The sequence below is a fragment of the Bombus flavifrons genome, chromosome 10 (genome assembly GCF_040668555.2).
Source record: "Bombus flavifrons isolate JBK064 chromosome 10, iyBomFlav1_principal, whole genome shotgun sequence".
In the NCBI taxonomy this organism is placed as follows: domain Eukaryota; kingdom Metazoa; phylum Arthropoda; class Insecta; order Hymenoptera; family Apidae; genus Bombus; species Bombus flavifrons.
Window position 1 is genome coordinate 14,582,547 of NC_138451.1, and position 18,419 is coordinate 14,600,965.

General features: G+C 38.5%; 5 protein-coding genes across 7 annotated transcripts in view; 2 read left to right on the plus strand and 3 right to left on the minus strand.

Moving 5' to 3' along the window:
- The window catches only part of kuz (zinc-dependent metalloprotease kuz), an 83,316-nt gene extending 80,501 nt beyond the window's left edge, over window positions 1-2,815 (minus strand). For all 3 annotated transcript variants that reach the window (XM_069122349.1, XM_069122348.1, XM_069122347.1), the window contains exon 1: window positions 1,970-2,815. In XM_069122349.1, coding sequence (XP_068978450.1) covers window positions 1,970-2,048 — 79 coding nt within the window. In that variant the 5' untranslated portion in view covers window positions 2,049-2,815. The remainder of the gene's footprint in view (window positions 1-1,969) is intronic.
- A 963-nt stretch (window positions 2,816-3,778) lies between these two features.
- Window positions 3,779-4,902, plus strand: LOC138184406 (uncharacterized). The gene is made up of 3 exons (XM_069122286.1): window positions 3,779-3,902; window positions 3,965-4,231; window positions 4,361-4,902. Exons 1-3 carry the CDS (start codon window positions 3,779-3,781, stop codon window positions 4,900-4,902), a joined length of 933 nt encoding a protein of 310 aa, XP_068978387.1.
- A 381-nt stretch (window positions 4,903-5,283) lies between these two features.
- On the minus strand, window positions 5,284-11,382 carry LOC138184438 (homeobox protein ceh-19). Its single transcript, XM_069122367.1, has 5 exons — window positions 11,303-11,382; window positions 10,220-11,221; window positions 9,671-9,829; window positions 6,972-7,075; window positions 5,284-5,924 (listed from the first exon to the last, which is right to left on the minus strand). The coding sequence occupies exons 2-5, from the start codon at window positions 10,662-10,664 to the stop codon at window positions 5,619-5,621; spliced, it is 1,014 nt and encodes a 337-aa protein (XP_068978468.1). The 5' UTR covers window positions 10,665-11,221; window positions 11,303-11,382; the 3' UTR covers window positions 5,284-5,618.
- Window positions 11,383-14,740: 3,358 nt separating this feature from the next.
- LOC138183959 (uncharacterized) lies at window positions 14,741-16,866 on the plus strand. Its single transcript, XM_069121532.1, has 6 exons — window positions 14,741-15,008; window positions 15,099-15,299; window positions 15,499-15,677; window positions 15,763-16,082; window positions 16,174-16,430; window positions 16,663-16,866. Exons 1-6 carry the CDS (start codon window positions 14,749-14,751, stop codon window positions 16,835-16,837), a joined length of 1,392 nt encoding a protein of 463 aa, XP_068977633.1. The 5' UTR covers window positions 14,741-14,748; the 3' UTR covers window positions 16,838-16,866.
- Window positions 16,867-17,582: 716 nt separating this feature from the next.
- Window positions 17,583-18,408, minus strand: LOC138184407 (carbonic anhydrase 2). Its single transcript, XM_069122287.1, has 5 exons — window positions 18,393-18,408; window positions 18,123-18,325; window positions 17,903-18,057; window positions 17,709-17,799; window positions 17,583-17,618 (listed from the first exon to the last, which is right to left on the minus strand). The coding sequence occupies exons 1-5, from the start codon at window positions 18,406-18,408 to the stop codon at window positions 17,583-17,585; spliced, it is 501 nt and encodes a 166-aa protein (XP_068978388.1).
- Between the last annotated feature and the right edge of the window lie 11 nt (window positions 18,409-18,419).

Genomic DNA, 18,419 nt, shown 5'->3' on the forward strand with positions numbered 1-18,419 from the left:
GTTGTATTCGATAGCGTACGTAGCAACGAAGCTGCACGAAAGGTTACTACGTTTCTAGACCGTCCTGAAACTAAAAAGTCTTGTCTTAGGTGGAACGACTACACGGAAAATGTTACGTGAAATTTCCGACGTGAAACATTTATGTTACTCAATTTTCGATCGTGCATTTTCCAAAGGCCAACGCAATTTCTCGAATGAAATATACGAAGATGGCCGCAACGTGCCGCGCTTAAAGATTTCCCAAAGTTGATACAGCTTTCTACGGGCATCGTAAGATTGTTTCACCGAAGAATTGAAAACTTGGAAAAAGAAAAATCGATCCTTTGTCCTTGAGATATGGCCCCGAGGCCAACAAAACCACTTACCTATCACGGTTAACCGCGTCTTTATATTCTAGATGCATTGCGCGAACCGATGCCGCCTTTTGCTCACATTCCCTTCTTCCCTTGGCAATCGGAATTGCCAGAAAAATATTCCACGATAGCGATAACTCATTTCCCTTTGCCGTCGGACGCTAACCTAAGAAAGTCCATTTCGAATCGAGACGATCAAAATGGATGGATATTTTTTCAACGTTTTATCATACGTCAAACTAATAAATATTAGTTACCCATTTTATCGGCAGCTGCTAATATCCTCATCGCCATTCGACATGTTCGATTTACTACATGTAACGTGTTACTGTGCATGTAAATTATGCTTTTTACACATTATAAAGATCAAAGTCGTATCAAATTCGACGCAAAATCAATAAAACATTTTAATGATAACGGTTTAAAATCAGAGAAGCTGCCGCTATAAAGACCAGATTGTTTCAAAATTGCGATTCTCTAATATAATAATCTCTAATAGTTCCGCTCTTTTTTTCTGCTTGACTTTTAGTTTCAGATAGATAACGTAGCGGCGCACTCGCGACTATATCACTAGTATCACCATCACATACGCGAGCTAGTGGTCCTTAATTGGAACTTCCGGCAGGGGTAATTTTACGATTTACACTCTGGAGAAGAGTGTCTCTCTTTATCAAACACAGAAATTCTTCGCAGATGTAGGTCGAAAAATCTACGAATGAAAATTCGCGATAAATAAATGATTTTCCAATGCGCGATATATACATACATACGTACACGATGTGTACACACACTCGCGTATTTAATACATACGTATGTATTAAATTAAATTGGAAAATTAGAAAGATAAACTGTATTTGTCACGGTCTACGAGTCTCCGATATAAATATTCGAAGAAACGTTATCTATGATTTCAACGAATTCATTGTGAGTCAGGAAAACCCGCTTAATGTGTCTTTCCGTTCTTCGAAATAGAACGGAAATCCGTGTTTCAAGTTTAAAAAAATATTCTTTGTCAAAGATTAAGACGCATAACGAGCTCGACCTTTGTATTTTATAACCGTACAGTGTAAAATGTTGCATCTCCGAAAACACCGGATATAATTTTAGGATATAAAAACCGACAAAATCGTATATTCGCACGAAGAAGCGGCATATGTATGGAATACGGTTTCGCATGGTCGACAATTTCACTTTAATGCAGAAAAAAGGAGGAGAAAAAGTATAGGCGTTCTCAAAAAAACAGGCACCGCACTTGGTTTTCCTTTGAAAGAATCCGAGAGAAATGTGCGAGACACGCTCTTCGTGAAAGGATGATTCATGAGACGTGGAGACGGTCGAGACACACACACACATACACACACACACGCACGCATACGGGACACGGATGCGGATCCGCACATATATCGTGCATGTATATGGGCATAGATAGGCGCGTATGCATATGTCATCGGGCCAATAGCACACTTCACAGGCTAGACGTTAAGTAACATAAGAACGTGCATTTTGCACGAAATACCGATCTATCGATGCGCGATTAACGATTTCAACTAATTTCTATCGTTACGATTCAACGTATGTCAAGGAGCACGAAGCTAATCGAATTTATATACGCTTACCGCTTTCGATATAAGGAACCAGCAACAGCAACAGGAGAAAAAGAACATATCCACACGTATCACTGATCATCGTAACCATATTCTCTCCCACGATGAGATGTCGTTGGCTAGATATTGGCACCACCTCGCGAATACGCGCAAACAACAATAAACAAAACAACAACGCGACGACGCGAGGAAATAGCGAGTGGTAATCGGCAACAGTTCCAACAAGACGATACAGGGACGTAGCGACGTAGCGACAACCGACAAAACGTTGCCTCGTATGTACACTCGATGCACCGTGATCAAAGACCAGCCAATATTTCCAGTGTATTCAGCACTCAGCCTGCATAGCAACTAGATCGGGCACACAGCAGCACACATTCGATGGTGTTTTCACTGACGTTACGTTACGTTAGGAACGCGTACTGTTGTTGGCGCGCGCGACTCTACGGACCAATCTAATCACACGCGTCGTTCGGGAACCGAGAGAAAATGACGGACGGCCACGGCACACAGGACACACGGCACGTCTCGGTTCAGAGCCGACCAACTTACGCCATCGTTTTCCACCGATATTATCACTTGCACGCGGACAGTCCTTACCATCGACGATCCGCCCCTCGTAACCTTTTCTCCGTTGCACGATATTCGACTTTCTCGTTTCTCCTATATTTCTTCACTATTTACTTCTCTGCCATTCGTTTGGCCTCGCTGTCTCACGATCGTCGTAACAGCTGACCGCTCTTTATCTCACACTCTTTTACCAGATGATTTGAGATTTAGCTGACGCATCGCATCAGCAACAAAACACACACACGACATCGGCTAGTCGCCACCGTTGCCACTGACAGTCCTACCACCGCTGCGACTTTCATTCCCCTGTCTCGTTTATCATGTATCGTTAGTTTGTCGCTCTATCGTCAGAGGGCGACAGTTACCATCTCGTTCCATACGTGCTATATCCTAAACGCGTGACGTCATTCACGATGTGTTCACGATCACAACCAGCGACGTTAAACGTTCAGCCTGGTTCGGCATAATCGTTTCTTACGTAATTCTTTGTTGCGTGTAAACATGCGTCTAACATCGAAATAAATATTGCAGTACATATCTCATTAAATAATAGTACAGGCATTTTTACGCAAATTTTATCGTCAATTTTAATTTCTATTTCATCGATTTCTATTTCTTCGACAGCTGTTAAAAATACATCGTATTGAAGGAGAACGAGCATAAACAGATACAAAACACGATTTCTTTATAAAATAGTAATTGATAATTAATCTGTAAACTAATGGAAATGTTTTCAAAGCACAAGATGAAAACAGAGAGTAAATTTCCTCTCTGATAAAAATACGCGTGCTAAGCTTATGCGGAAATAGAAACTTTTACATTTATGTGGTTGGGCGCCCTTCGAGTTCTCACATAACCGGGAGTTTTAAAATCCCATAAATATGGACCAAATTTTAATATCACCTATCGCAACATGATTCGTTGTTTATTTGCACAAAATTTCGGTAAATAATTCTCTTATTAATAATACTTGTATATATCATAATAGGTACAAATGTAACTATATAAATAAAAAACTAACCTTTCATCGTTGATAAAATTATCTTTGCGAAAGCTATACGCAATAAAAAATATGCAAATTTAATATAGAAGGAAATGCGATCTTTTCTCGACAGTAGAGATGCATCCAATATCGATTAATTGTAATTTAATCGTTGATCCATAATACCAGTCTCTGTAATTAAAATGTAACCTAATGAGATTGGTAAAAAAGTATACTATACCACTCTGTCTTGTTCAATAACAAATACGATGCCAGAGATTCAATTTGCAAATATAAATCAATATCCCAAATATAATAGACGGAATAACGAAGAAAGAAATGGTTTTAAACGTACACAGAGCGTTGCGCGAAATTCATCGGAATACAGTTCAAGTAAATTTATTGCATAAAACGTAATTCTGTTTTATTAGATTATTAATTTCGACCCGTAACAGCGCAACCAGTATCGGAAAGAGGTTCGAATTCTCGGAAAATTCGAGGAAATGAAAGAAGGGGAGAAAGGGGAAGAGAGAACGTCCAAACTGCAAATTCTACGGCCAACAAAAGGCCTGATAATGTAGCTAAGAGGATCTACCAATGGTGTAGCCAGTGTTGCGGAAAGAAAAAAGCTAAGATAGTCAGAGCGCGGAAATCCAAGTCAAATTTCTTTAAACGTTTGAAAGAAAAATGTAAGAGGCGTAAGGAAAAAAAGAAAAAGACTAGTTTCAGCGAAGAACGTAGTGTTTCACCGATACGATACGAGGAACGTCGCGTTTCTCCGGTACAACACGAAGACGCAGTTCGGGAAACCTCGAGAGAAGAGAAGGATGAAAGATTCGACGAATCGAAAGGTGCAAAGGAGGAAATCAGGAAGAGGAAGAAGAAGAAAAAGAAAGATGTTTCTGAACCACCTGTGCGTATGTTTCAAACGGATCAGGAAGAGAAAGTAATCGATGATCGTGCTTCCGAGTTAGGGATAGATTTCACCAAAAGCTGTTGTTATCTATGCGCTCAAAACACAATGGCGATCGCGGCAGCAATGTCTAAGATAGGAAAGTTCCATATGTCCATACAAGCTTCTACCAAAGAAACATTAACCTGTGACAAAAGTTGTAGCCCAACTATGCACGTTAGAACCGTACAGTCATCTGTTAAGGTAAAAATGCGCGATATGGGTACCCTGCACCCTGATAAAAAAAAGAGGAAGGGGAGGTCAAGGCCGAAGTTAAAGCTTAATAAGAAGTTTAATATTCTTCCGAGATTAAAATTTCCCGCGTATCCAAAAGTACGAACCGTTGCTTGCGGAACAGATAAATCGATGAAACATAATAATACGCCACAATGTAGAACAAAGCGTGGGGCCAACTGCGTAACCGACGCTAATCCAACGTAAAATGATAAAAAAAGTCGATGACAAACGAAGAAACGTTTCATTCGATATAAAGATATTCAGTTTCACACGTCCGTACGGATGAAGATTCGAAACTTGGCTCGTTGACGAAGATTCTTATAAAGCACCTAAGCTCGTCTCGGAAAGTCCTTTCTTCGTTTGATTTAAGGAAGACGCACGCGCGTTCCTACGCGCATAGTATTATTACGTATCTTACCTAATACTATTTATAAGTTAAACACAGTCGTGTATAATTCTTCTTTCTCGCATATATTTTATAATACTATATAAATAAATTAGTTTGATCCTCGGGAAATGTTTTTATTCTGGATAGCTTGATCTTCCCGCTTTCGCCCTCGTCGTTTAACCTTCTTCCATCGAGCATTCAACGGATACATCATACTCCGAGACAAGCAAAGATTCCTTTTATGGTTTCATTTATTGTAGTTGTAATTTATGTACACAAAATTTTTACCTCATGCATTTTTGGTAACATAAATTTGTATTTTACAGCTGTCTAACTAACAATCAGAACTATTAGAAAGAAAATATATTACGCGCTAGACGTGCAGCATGTGTTCAGTCGTCGGTATGAAATCATCGTAAGTATATACGTTGAATCGAGAAATCTTAGTCTTAATCGCACCATAGACGAGGTACATTGCACTTGATTCGCGCTCGTGTCTCATGTCGGCTAAGTAGTTCGAATCGATATTCGTTCAAACAGCGTCCGGCGATGATGCCACAGATCGTGATGGTATCGCCATGGCGTTAATATTGGCGTCATCTGACGCTGAAGTTCCAAACACAAGCGGCGTAGTGTAGTACGGTAATAAAGAGTACTGAGCTGGTGGAAAGTATGCCGATGGGAAGAGCCCTTGCCTTTGGGCAATCTTTAATCTGGAGGTAAGTTGTTTCTTCCACTTGGTGCGACGATTTTGAAACCACGTTTTTATTTGTACTTCTGTCAAATTTAGGGATTTCGACAGTTCCATTCGTTTGCTCACACTCAAATACTTGTCGATCTACAAAAGAAACGTACCTATTAACTTCTCTTACAGATTGCAGCTCTATCATTTCTAACGACCGAACCAATTTTACTTCTTGCTCGATCGAATCTTCATAGAAAATTTGTTATTTGAATTCCAATATTCTGTCCTTTATTATCGTTATCGTTCAAACAGTCGTAAAACCCATATGGAAAATTTCACTTCAGCTATCACTTATTTAACGGGCATGTTTCGTCTAAAATAAACCCGCAGTGTTGAGACTTTATACTATTTTTATCGACGTTTTAATTAATCGAATCAAAGGAATGCGAATATTCAAAGTGCAAACGACTTATTTTACCTTATTTTAAAGTTGTGAATTTAGCCACGATTCCCGACAAGACAAATAACGTAAAAAGATATTTGACAAACCGAGGATCGTTGAGAGAGTGACATTTCGAAACTCGCGTGAATTTTTTGACGTTAGTAAACGGTTAAACAGAAAATATTTAGTATAGGAATATATGTTTTCTTAGCACGTGTGTAAAAGTATAGGTCAATTGGTTTAATGTTTACACCTTACACGATGGATACTGTTTTGTACAAATTTTAGTCAACCGCGAAGTTTGCTCATAATCATTTTCTAGAATTACGAATATATCTAAGTTAAACAGAGAAAGAAAAAGTTGCCAGCTTATCTCCATTGACCTCTTTGATTATCTACCAGCTTTTTCTTTTGTAATAAGAACGTTCGTGTCATGGATTCGTATCTGACACAGTATCGTAGTTTACTTTCTGAAATTTCGATAACTTTAACAATTTGTCGAATTTTAATCGCGATATCCGTAGAACAAAATCCGTAAATTTGTTCGTTGTTTATGGTAGGTGAAAACGGAATAACGTTCTACGAATGATAACAACTCGTACAAAATTACCACCCTGTAGCTTTCTTTGTCGAAAATTTCTTTTCGATAACGATGAAATTAATAAAGTGATCGTTGCGCGCGTGCACAAGAAAACAACAAAAGTAAAATTATTTACGCATTTGTTAAATATCTTAATTGAAAAATATACTTGATATACCTTAAATTCCGCTTCAAGTCTTTCCAACTGTTTCGCACTGTATGCTTGACGTGGTTTTCTGTCGATGCCCGGTTTTCTGGATCGTCTTCCGCTCGGTTTGGGCGCTAAAACATTTAAAAGGATAGGAATTATCTTGCTCTAATCGTAAGCATGAGAATTTCAGTGAAATTAAGTATTAAATTGACCATGCACGTCGAAAGAGACGACAGTTGACATTCTCGAAGATTTATAGTTGTGATAATAAAAATTTAACATTATAATCATGTCTCTTAATTGTTTCACTAACTTCGCCAGCTTGTACTCAATTACCACTTTCTTCGATTCGGCCTGCTCATTGGACCACGACTAGAGTTACCAAGCGTGTCTAAAACATGTGGGATTGTTTGAGGAACGTGTGACATCTTACTGTCAATACGAGGCAGAATGTGGCAAAGAGCTGGACAAACAGTTTATACCGAGGAACGTTTGGATGCGATTATCATCATAGTGCAAAGAAGTTCCACATATTTCCGTTCAAGGGGTTATATGAGGTATTATACCGTTGTTAGTCACATTTAGATAATATGACACTGCGGTATATCTGACATAAAAAAATACACAAAGAGAACGTATTAATTATAATTGTACAATTTTCACGCTAACAACTTCATTGTTGCTTCAAATATGTATGTATATACAAATAGGATAAATAGGCTTAACGGCGATTAAATTTTACAAATTTATGCTTACAAATATTAAAAATGTAATACCATGACGGTATAATCTTGTAAAAATGATGATGAGTAAAAATGATGTACAATTAAATTAAATTAAATGTACAATTTTGCATTTTTACATTTCGTAGAATGCACATTTTTCGTTTATGCCGTTCAATAAAATTGGATAAACCGTAACTTTATTATTTGCAAGGATTCGATCGCCTATGATAATATAACGAAATCGAAAGCCTTTTCAACTTTATAACGGATACCTATATGACGATGTCAATGGAGAAATCGTAACGGTCATTTTGAAATATAATTTTTTGACATTTACCACTCTCGTAAAATGGTTATAATCGTTTCTGGTAAAATGGTTATCCTCGAATTCTGAAAATCGCGATGACTTCACATAGAAATAGAGACTTCTTCTTTTTCCCCTTGTTTAACGTTCAGTTAGCTACTCGGCCCTTACACTCTAAACCAACAAATAGATGTCGCATGTTTGCACACAAGACCTTTTGTATTTTCTTGTAAATCTTTCGACCGTATCGAAGACTGCTACAAATGCAGCAATGCTTCGCTTCTTAGCAATTTTCCATACATCTACGACTTCCCTTCTCTCTATGTTTAAACTATAAATAAAACAGATTTTCAAGGAAACCGAACTGAACAAGAAAATAGAATTAGAAATTACGAATAGGAAAGTAGAGAAAATGAAAAAATAATACGGTTCACGCGAAAACAAGAAATAGAAGGCAACAAGAAGTCGTCTTTATTTGTTATTTAGCGTTAGTTAACATTAAGTTATATGTATATATTTACGACTATGTTTCTTCGGAATGAAACTTTGTTCGAGTAGTTACGCTTCGAAGATCGACTTCCATACATCTATTCGAATTAATCGAATTGCCACGATGGTCGCTCGTTTCCATTAATCGGAATGAATTGTTCGCGCGAATTGATCATATTTCCTAGAAGTGCAGAAACTATTGGCCAAAAAGGGAACGTAGCGACGAAGAAAGAAAACTGACGGAGTAAAGATTTACGAGTGTACGCAGACATTTAGCACTTCTCCGGAAGGTAGTTAGAGTAACGTCGCTGATAAATGGGCTTCTAACAGCATGGCGGATAGTAGCGAAAGAAGAGAAACAACGATGGCGGATTGAAGTCTCCGACGTATATTATTCGCTTATTTTCAGAGTCATACGAAGTCGATATGAAAGAAACTTGCTTAACCATGTATCAGATCGACAAGCAATGTAACAGACAGTGACAAGTTTGTCCGCTCGCGTTTCTTTGCTGCCACAGCTACGAGTCTCGGTAATTTTATACGATATATATGCATGTAACCGTAATCAAGTAGATACACGCATACTATTTCGAAATCTAGCAACCTTTCTTTCTTTCTTTCTTTGTTTCTTTCTTTCTTTCTTTATATGTACCTGGTTTGCTCGGCACGAGCAATATTTTCCTAACATTCCTCGAAAGGCATACTCTATATCCGAATATCGGTAGGTTAGACGAGAACGAGGTTAAACAATTTGATATACAAAAATAGGAAAAGTTGCTCGATACTCGAACAACGAAATATTTTACACCTGACCGGTAATACAGCAAAATTAAGGGGATACAACACCCTAGCTGTTAATGTGACGTTCGCGTGTCGAAAAGCTGTTACTATAGACGCCTCGAGTAATCTCCAATATTCCCTTTGAGCCGAGAAAGAACTCGCCGATTTCGCTTTTCTCGGCATTGTTCGCGAAAATGGAATTACGCCGATAAGTTATTACGAGCAGGTAATTAGAATCTTTTGTCATAATAAAAGGGAATCGTTCCCAAACGTTTTATGCTTCGACGGTTAATATTCGACGAGTTATATAGTCTTCAGACCATAACTTATATAGAAATTCCACGTCACGTTGCGTAATTTCCGATTCAATTTTTAACCCAGTTAAACGTATAACAACGATTGGTATAACAGATTTTGACCGAACTCACCTTGTAGACCAAACAGCTGGCCAGGTTTCGATTGAGCGAACCAACTGTTATATAAAATGGATGCAGAAGCAAGGGATGTCGCTGAATACGCGGAAGGATCTGAAAGCGTGACTTCCGAATACGATAATCCTGCTGATGCGTATAATCCTGTGTTCATATCTGTAAAAACGAATGATTTATCGCGTGCTGATTTTTTGTTCAGTTTTTGTTATCTTTTGTCTATATCTATCAGAAAATACTTGGCTGATCCTTTGCGGCAAGATTCATTCTTGTCGAAAGACTGTAAAACATTGGATTTTACGAACGGTCGTAGAATAATATAGTAATTACACAGAGACGTTAATAAATTCAAATCATTAACATCGAGCCTAAACACACAATAACATCGCATAATAAATAACTAGAGTTGAATGTAAACAGGCAAGTTTATCCTCGCGGCGTAACAAAATCTAACTATTATCTGCTTTTCTAAATCTGACAAATAATCAAAGGCTGAGATAGCAGAGAACAAGGGAAGGAATAAATACTTTGTCGTTATAATTGTTTTACCGGATTGCGTAGCTGATACGGCTGTTGGTCTGATAAACTGATTTTCTTCCATTTTCGCCTCTCTATCTTCTTGATCTTCCTCTCTGTCATCGGAATAATTAAAATTAGAAGCTACTTGGATATTTTTCGTTTCGCGTCTGCCAAGAATGTTGTCAATCGTAAAGGCACTAGCCGCAGCAACCGGTGACGAATTTTTTCTTTCTGTTTGCTTCCTATGAATCTCTTTGTAACTTTCGCTACTCGAATCGGATGCACATTCCATTGTATCTTGATGGTTGTTTGGCGTTTTCACGAATCGTTCGCGATCATCCCTCGTTCGCTCGTAAACGTTATCGACAAAGCGAATCTCTTTTATATCTTGTTTCACAGAGGACCGTCGCAGATCGTAGATCTCATCGCTCACCTTACCGTGATTTTGATAAAGCTCCATCGTCGGTAATGTCATTGGACTTCCTATTACCAAGTTCTTAATTTCTAATTTCAGCCGACCTAAGCACGCATTTAAAATGCTCGATAACACCAAGCTCGATTTACAAATTGCATTTCACGATTTCTCTTTTCAAAACTGTTTCACGTTGTGCACATTTTCTATGACGATCACAAAGTAGATCGTCGTTTAAAACAGCCAGTACCAATTTCTATACACTAGTACGTTCGTATTTTAACACAGTCTAATCTAACGACAATTCCATCATCGTATCGTTCGTTAAACGTCAAACGTCGAACGTTAAACGAGTTGCGATTCGATATATGTTACTTTAAAACACGATATTTATTAAACTTATCTTCGGTTAATCTTTGCACCGCATTGAACGTGTCTAATCGACGGCTAATCGCCCTCTCAACCTTTCGAAAGCAAGTACTTCGATATGTATGACAGGTGGCACGTGTCTGTGGTCCAGAAGAACCTCCCAGCTTCCCCACCATCAGTTCCTGAGGGAAGGTCATCTCGCGATGCTGGACTAACATCTCGCACCAGGAACCCCCACTTGTTTCTGTTACCTGATCGGAGTAGGGGTCAAAAGCTTATTCACACTGGTTTAACGTTGCTTTACCATCATATACTGCGATAAATCGATATACCTATCCTGCTGCTAAACATTTTCAGACGCTTCTTCCTTCGCCGTTTACCCTTCAGCGTCTGATACGCCAGTAATATATATATATATATATATATTCCTCTGTAACCTACAAGTTTAAGCCTCTTCAATTCAAACACGTAGTAACCATATTTTTTGGATTTGTCTTTGATCTTAAATTCGTCGAATTTTAAATAAATCGAAAGAGGTAGGGTTATACGATACCAAATGATACCGTACGATGTCAGTTCGTAGGTAAGTAAGTTTGCCGTAAAGAACTAAACTATACGTTACGGTACGTTCGGCTTGAACTTGCATATATGAGACAGATTATTCTTTAATTTCTTCTTTTATTTAAACGTTTAAGTTCGTCCGTTGCAATACACCGTCAGCCTATATCGATAGTTTTGAGCGAACACAAAATCCATTTTCCATTTTCATTCCATTCTGCCAATGGTATCTCCAGATTCCATTTCCGGTTTTTTGCCCGTTTTGCGTAAATCGTTAATTGACCGTTTGAAACGCAGATTCGTCTTAAGACCGAGCAATGAAACACGATCAAACGTGAAATTCTATTTTACGCGATATCGCTATCAGATGTAAGAACATTGTCATTGTCATCTTTACGTACACTATGTCGAAGATATATCCGAGATATTATACATTACAGTTTAATAGGGTGATATGCGCAGTAGCAAACTTCATCTACCGAAAAAGAATTCATCAGGGATCAGAAAGCGAAGCTGTGATTGGCTCTTGGAGGCGCATGCTCTTCCGTAGCGTCCGCCTTCTTCGACCCCTCTATTTCAGGGCTTTATGTCAGCAAACTAATGGTTCCTTCTCTATCCCATATATGTATGTACACTCTGCTCTACGGCTATGGATAAACGCTTCTGCCATACAGAGAACGACGTGAAAAAGTACCGCAAAACACTTCTTCACGCGTTTACCAAACTTCTTACAGTGGTTCTCACCGGCACCTTTACATATTTTATCAATAATTTGAACAGCGCGAAAAAGAATTTTCATATCGCGCGTCCTGTATAAACGTGCAAAATTTCCATAAAATCTGTATATTTTGTAAAGAATTCGCGTCTCTTATCGCTCCTAATACAGCAAACACCGTTATATCCGGTTGTTTCACGAAAGCAACGTTCAAAGTGCCAATTACTACGAACTAAGCTGTAAACAAATTCGAGGCTCGCAACTTTTCATTTCATCGAACCATATCGAGCTATTTCTGTTTGGATACAGGCTGAAAATGTGGAGCGTTTCTGGCAAAAGCGGTACCATTAGTTTCCGACCAAGACCGGTCCGATCTCAATGTTCCTCCTTGCACATCGTAAATCTATCGAATTTCATGCTACAACTGCCGAAGGACCATTGGCAATTGCGTTTTCATCGTGCATTTGCATCATCAATTCGTTCTACTCTAGTCGCTTCGATTGCATAAAAAGCATGTGAAAATCTTTTAAAAAGAAACAATGATCGTACTCATTTTTTCACCTCCTATATATATATATGATCGACGAGGTACGAGGACGATACGTTCGTCGTAAGAATACAATTGTACCGCAATGACAAAATACGAAATTTTTGTTTAAAGATCGATAGAAGTACAGTTGGTAACTAACAGTTACGATTTCTTAAGGAATACCGTGCTTTTTATATGTCGTTTGTGAGCATACTTGAACAATTTAAGCGTGCAAGTGACGAGAACAAATATTGAGTACCGGTTACATGAAACGAAATGCCGTGCATCGTCTTTTCGTTAGGTGCGAAAGGAGGAAGTAACGATATGGTCGACGAACACGGAATTTCACGGACATGTATCTACGGTTCTTCCAAGAAACCATTATGGACCCTTAAAACGTCTTTCAAAATATTTGGGAAAAAGATTGTCGTCTATTTTTGCGAGGGCCATACAACAATTCGCGTCTGTACGACAGAACTGGTTGTTCGCGCGTTTCTTGTACCATATGAATAACAAAATGTACGAAATACGCGTATTTTTTGCCGTTGCCGCGATACGACACGTATAAGAAGTACTCGGACGACGAAACTTCCCAATGAAACTGTTATGTCTGTTACGTTTGTACAAAGTTCGATGGAAATAGCCGAATGGACGATCGTCCTACCGATACGAACTTTACTCTTGCGTTCGATGCATGCTGCGCCACATAATTGAAACGATCAATCAAACACCTGAGAAAAGGAGGGTGTACTAACGCGCCCACAAATTGCCATGGAACGTTTTCACACACGGAAACGGAGGGTTTATCCATGCCACACCCCGCTTGCTGCACAGGGATAAGACGCATGTATCTCCCGAAAACTTTTCAACGTTCGTTGTTAACACATCGTATATCGGAGATGCGTTTTCCGAATTTTTCGTACGTTCTCGAGAATTTCAAAATTAATTTCCTAAATTTTACCTTCTATATATCGAGGCTGAAATAGAATAGAATACGAAAACGATTCAACGCGGGAAAGAAGAGCTTCTGAAAGAAGAGAATTTGTAGCGAACGGGAAAAAGATCGTACGATCTACGTGCGAAAAGTTTCCAAATTCATCAAGAGTAACACGAAACGTAAGTAGTATCTTGGACAAGGTATCCTGTCATGTACTTTTGCGTCGGGTTCGATTTTAAGTTAATCGCTATACATCGAACAGAGCTGTTGGTTCTGTTCAAACTGCACATGGGAGATCGAGGATATTGTGAGAATTCTTTGAAAACTGGACGATTAATTTTCAGTGACCTCCGTGTATAACTGGTTGCTATTGCTATGGACACAGATATAGCTACTCTCGCGAGATATTAGACAGGTGAGCGAGTTCCCAAGGGAACAAAGCCCCCATTACCTCATCTCGCCGACCCATCCAAGCCATCTCGACAAACCCTCCACTCCTAAAACATTCATAAGAGCGGTGTAAGTGGTTTTTAATAAAGTGGTATTTAATCATAGGTGTCGGATTACGTGTAAATCGGCTGGTAGTGTCACCGACCATTGTGAGATTGAACATGTGTCCAAATATATATGTATGTTCGGAAAATTCATTCTGTTTCCATGGGGGATATTTATCTTAATCGCTTAGCGACAAGCAGTTCCAAGTTACTAATTTAGAAATTGAATGCTACGCCTTTACCTCGCTATATATGAAATCTATATATGAATGAATATTATAAACTTTTTATGAAAATCAAATTACACACGAATTAATAATATGTAGACATTTGGAGTGTGTTTCGTTAAAAGGATATTAACTGTTATTCCAAAGAGGAAAGTTTGTCAACGCCATTTAAACACGCGTACCTACGGTTCGAGTAATTATTTCCATCAGTTGAACAAGTTGTTGCCAGCAGCGAGTTTCCGTTCTGACAGTTCTCTTTGTGCTACGGTTGCTGGTAACGAAATTTTACTCGTTCACACTCAAGAATATTTATTTTAGATGAAATCGTTCAAAGAAATTCTATCTATCGGGCTTTTTATTTGGCTCCTGGCAAAGATTTATACAACTTCTGCGCAACGATGTTTCGACGATGGCAATGAATTTTGTATTGACGAGAACGACATACTTTCGGTAGATCTGTTGCCTGGATCCTTTTTATTCGCGGATCAACAAGTGAGTGATAACAGAACGAAAGGTTCCGAAGATGCAATGGTAGATGGATCCATCGACAATGCTCTAAGCGAAATGGAATATCATAGGTAAGTTTGAGAATAAATAACTTAGCACTTAACTTGTCGGAATAATAAGGCCGTAATTTCTATTTTCTAATCCGCTATACCTATTAAAAGGAAAAGGATGAACGAATACTTATGCCATGGCTACATGGCTGAGGAAATAGCGAAGATAATGAGAGCACCTAGGGCTAAAAGGCGTCTCGATGTGGCAGAAAGAAACGATCTGTATAATTTAATGGACAATGACAATATCACTATTCACGATAAATTATTAGCGGACGAAGGAAGTTCAAAGTACAAAAACTGGTTACAGCGGTAATTATCGAAATTGTACTTATGGTTACATCATACGATACCTATACATATTATGTTGGTAAACATAAAACTTATATATTTTTAATATAAAAATTAATTCTTTACAATAAGATTCTAATAAAATTAATTTCCTTAAATTCTAAAGATTTAGTTGCCGTAGAATTATAAATGATTAAAAAACCTACATCTTTTACGACAGAAGGACAACCTTGGACGATGTATATCGGCATTATGTTCCGCAAAAGAAAATAAAGAAGAAGCATGGAGCTCACGACGAAAATTTCGAAGAATTCGACGGAGAAGTCACGGGTTACGCGATGCAAGCTCCTCTACCTTCTGGTAAAGTTGGCTTCTTCGATGAACAGAACGAGGAAAATGGTAAAGATCGTTTTATACAATTCTAAAACAATAACTACCTTTAAAGAATACCTGTAAAACGAGATATTCCTTTATCTTTTAATAGATCATATGCTTTCATCCTCGTCGGGACACAATATATTTTATGGTCCCGCTTACGGTCCCGCTTACGGTCCCGCTTACGGTCCCGCTTACGGTCACGGTGGCGATCATTTCTTGCATCACACTGAAACTTTTCCCGCTATACACGAGGAACACTATTACACCGCTCCGATTTATCACGATCACGAAGAGGAGTACCACAAGCCTTACTACAAAGGAAAAGGAAACGAACTTTCGATAAAAGACTTCTTTGAAATTGCCCTTACAGCTCTGGCGTTTTTAGCTTTTGGATTATTCATTATACAATTATTAATGAACGCTACGGTAGAACGTCCGAATTGTTTGATTTCTCCACAAGCTACTTCATATTACCGCTTCTTAATTTTCTTTTATCTTCGATATCTTCCTCGGGTAGACCAACATGAATACAACCATAGCCACGATGACGAATACGGCGAAACGTCTGAGAAGGAATGCCGTCGATGGGTTACCTTTATCGTACGCCAGCCACGAAGAATTGAACGAATTATCTCACAACGTTCTGAGAAGCATCGAGGCTGCTCTTGTCGCCGATACGGATTTTGGAAATTGCATTCGCAAAATTCTTTGCGAGAATAATCGACACTCCGCGCAAACCGAAGATGCGCGTAAAATATGGATGCCTGTATGGAGGTAAAGCGAACGATTTTCGATTTTTCGATTTTTAATCGTTATTATACGTATATGCCTGAGGCGTGTGCAACGAGTAACGGCAAACAGGGTTTTACATTTGAAAAATTCAAAGAATGTCAAAGTAAAAGGATGTCCGTTATCTGCAACTTATCTGTCGTATCTATCAATTTATTTTGTAATTTATCTATCTATCATGACGTGTGTTCGATAAGCATGGAATCAACCTTTTCAGTCTAGGAATGAGCTGGGTGTCCGGCAGGGTGCTGAAAAGATCTTCATGGTCGGCAATGTTGGATTCTATAAAAGCTTCCGTTCTTGGCCTAGGTGGAGCCGACTGTACACTCTTGTATCCTGACTGCGATCTCAAAAAGGAAAGGATCAAGAGACGCAGAAGACGCAGAAAGTAATTTTCTTCTTCTTTATTATTTTCTGTATCGTCATATTTTTTCGTCACGTCTTACGAATGATAAAATATTCGGTTCGATTATATATCGTTGAGATATGTATATCTTTAAAAATACCTTATATATATATATCCTTAAAAAAAAAAAAAAAAGATTCATTGTCAGTACTAAAGTTCCTTATACACGTTATGTCTAAAATCGCAGTTTTTAACGGTAACCGGTAACGCTAACGATGTCGCCAGCGATTTTAGACAGCGATGACATTTTTGACGTTACTGTTCTCTTCGGTTTTACTCGGCGACGGATCTCGTGGAATAGGTAAAAGCGAAGCGTACGTCGATCCTGATGGACAAACGTGAAAAACGTTGCTCTCTCGTTTCCCTTTCACTGGGCGTATATTCGATAGAATGGCCGTCCCTTTTTTATCGTTTAAAGTGCGAAACTCTGCAATCTTAGCGAATACACAGCTGTATACAGACTTTTGCGGATACGATATTAAGGATCGCGGATTACACGATATTAACATCGAGTTACTTGTTTGGCAGAAATTCCAATTGGTTCTCTGCAAATCGTCCAGAGAATATTATGTGTATTTTGCGCTGTTTTTATCGAACCGCAATACAAGAAATAGTCTTGCGAGAAAGATCGTAAAATGTTTGTTAATTTTGAAGGAACTATACGAACCGACGAATGCGCGGTACGAATAACAGCCAAATTATTTACGATCCCACTCATAAATTCGTTTGGTTCATCCTGTAACTAAGTACAATCGTGGTGTTATTACCTATGAATTTTTAGACATCATAAAACGATACGATTTGTGTGTTTCGTTCAATGTAAATATCTGTGAATTCATCACCTTACAGAAATATACCAAAACAGTAACGCCACTAGGTCGTCGAAGTGCCAATTCTAACGTTTCGTATTCTTCCTTGAAACACGCAACATGCAGTTCCATAGCCATACTTTGAATGAAATTTAATCGAATTCTAAATTTAGAAACTTTTACGATAAACCAAAGAAAATACGCGATACGTTTAGTGGAACGATTTAAAATAGATTTCAAACCTTGCACCATCGACAGTGTGTTCACTGCCTTTCATTTCATTCTCTCCCCAATGAAAGTGAACTTGCGCAAACGTATAGTTTCCTTCGTACGGTCCTCCGGAAAGATAAGGACGTCCCTGCGGCCATTTCGCGCTCAAAATTACTACCGACGAAATCTGATTAATACCACGAATTTCGGTAGTTAACGATGGAATATGATACATGTAACGCATATACATACGTATAACGGAATATTACCCGTTAATCCCGTGTTAGTAAGTTTCAATTTTCTCGGTGCTATATCAATGCCAATCCACTTCAAAGGATCTAACTCGATAATTCTCATACGGCCAATGTCTAAATCGATCGGAGATTCTAACGCATGTTCGGTAACGAGTAAGTCTTGAAGCAACTTGGCATCTTGTTTGTAACTGTCATTCGCTTCTGTTCAAGTAATTAATACGCGCGATAAACAGGACGAATTGCAAAAAGGTACAATAATTTACCTTACCTGTTGTTAGGCTCATTTTTTATTTAA

Excerpts from the sequence above, each read along its gene's own strand:
- LOC138184406 (XM_069122286.1), top strand. The coding sequence starts at position 3,779 with ATGCCAGAGATTCAATTTGCAAATATAAATCAATATCCCAAATATAAT. Across the intron at positions 3,903-3,964 it reads TTCATCGGAATACAGTTCAA|CGCAACCAGTATCGGAAAGA; the intron begins GTAAATTTATTG and ends GACCCGTAACAG. Across the intron at positions 4,232-4,360 it reads GGAAAAAAAGAAAAAGACTA|GTGCAAAGGAGGAAATCAGG; the intron begins GTTTCAGCGAAG and ends ACGAATCGAAAG.
- LOC138184438 (XM_069122367.1), bottom strand. The coding sequence starts at position 10,664 with ATGACATTACCGACGATGGAGCTTTATCAAAATCACGGTAAGGTGAGC. Across the intron at positions 7,076-9,670 it reads CCAGCTGTTTGGTCTACAAG|CGCCCAAACCGAGCGGAAGA; the intron begins GTGAGTTCGGTC and ends TAAATGTTTTAG. Across the intron at positions 5,925-6,971 it reads GACTTGAAGCGGAATTTAAG|ATCGACAAGTATTTGAGTGT; the intron begins GTATATCAAGTA and ends TTTCTTTTGTAG.
- LOC138183959 (XM_069121532.1), top strand. The coding sequence starts at position 14,749 with ATGAAATCGTTCAAAGAAATTCTATCTATCGGGCTTTTTATTTGGCTC. Across the intron at positions 15,009-15,098 it reads AGCGAAATGGAATATCATAG|GAAAAGGATGAACGAATACT; the intron begins GTAAGTTTGAGA and ends ACCTATTAAAAG. Across the intron at positions 15,300-15,498 it reads TACAAAAACTGGTTACAGCG|AAGGACAACCTTGGACGATG; the intron begins GTAATTATCGAA and ends CTTTTACGACAG.
- LOC138184407 (XM_069122287.1), bottom strand. Across the intron at positions 17,800-17,902 it reads CACACTGTCGATGGTGCAAG|TATGGCTATGGAACTGCATG; the intron begins GTTTGAAATCTA and ends TTTCATTCAAAG. Across the intron at positions 17,619-17,708 it reads CTAGTGGCGTTACTGTTTTG|GTAATAACACCACGATTGTA; the intron begins GTATATTTCTGT and ends AAAAATTCATAG.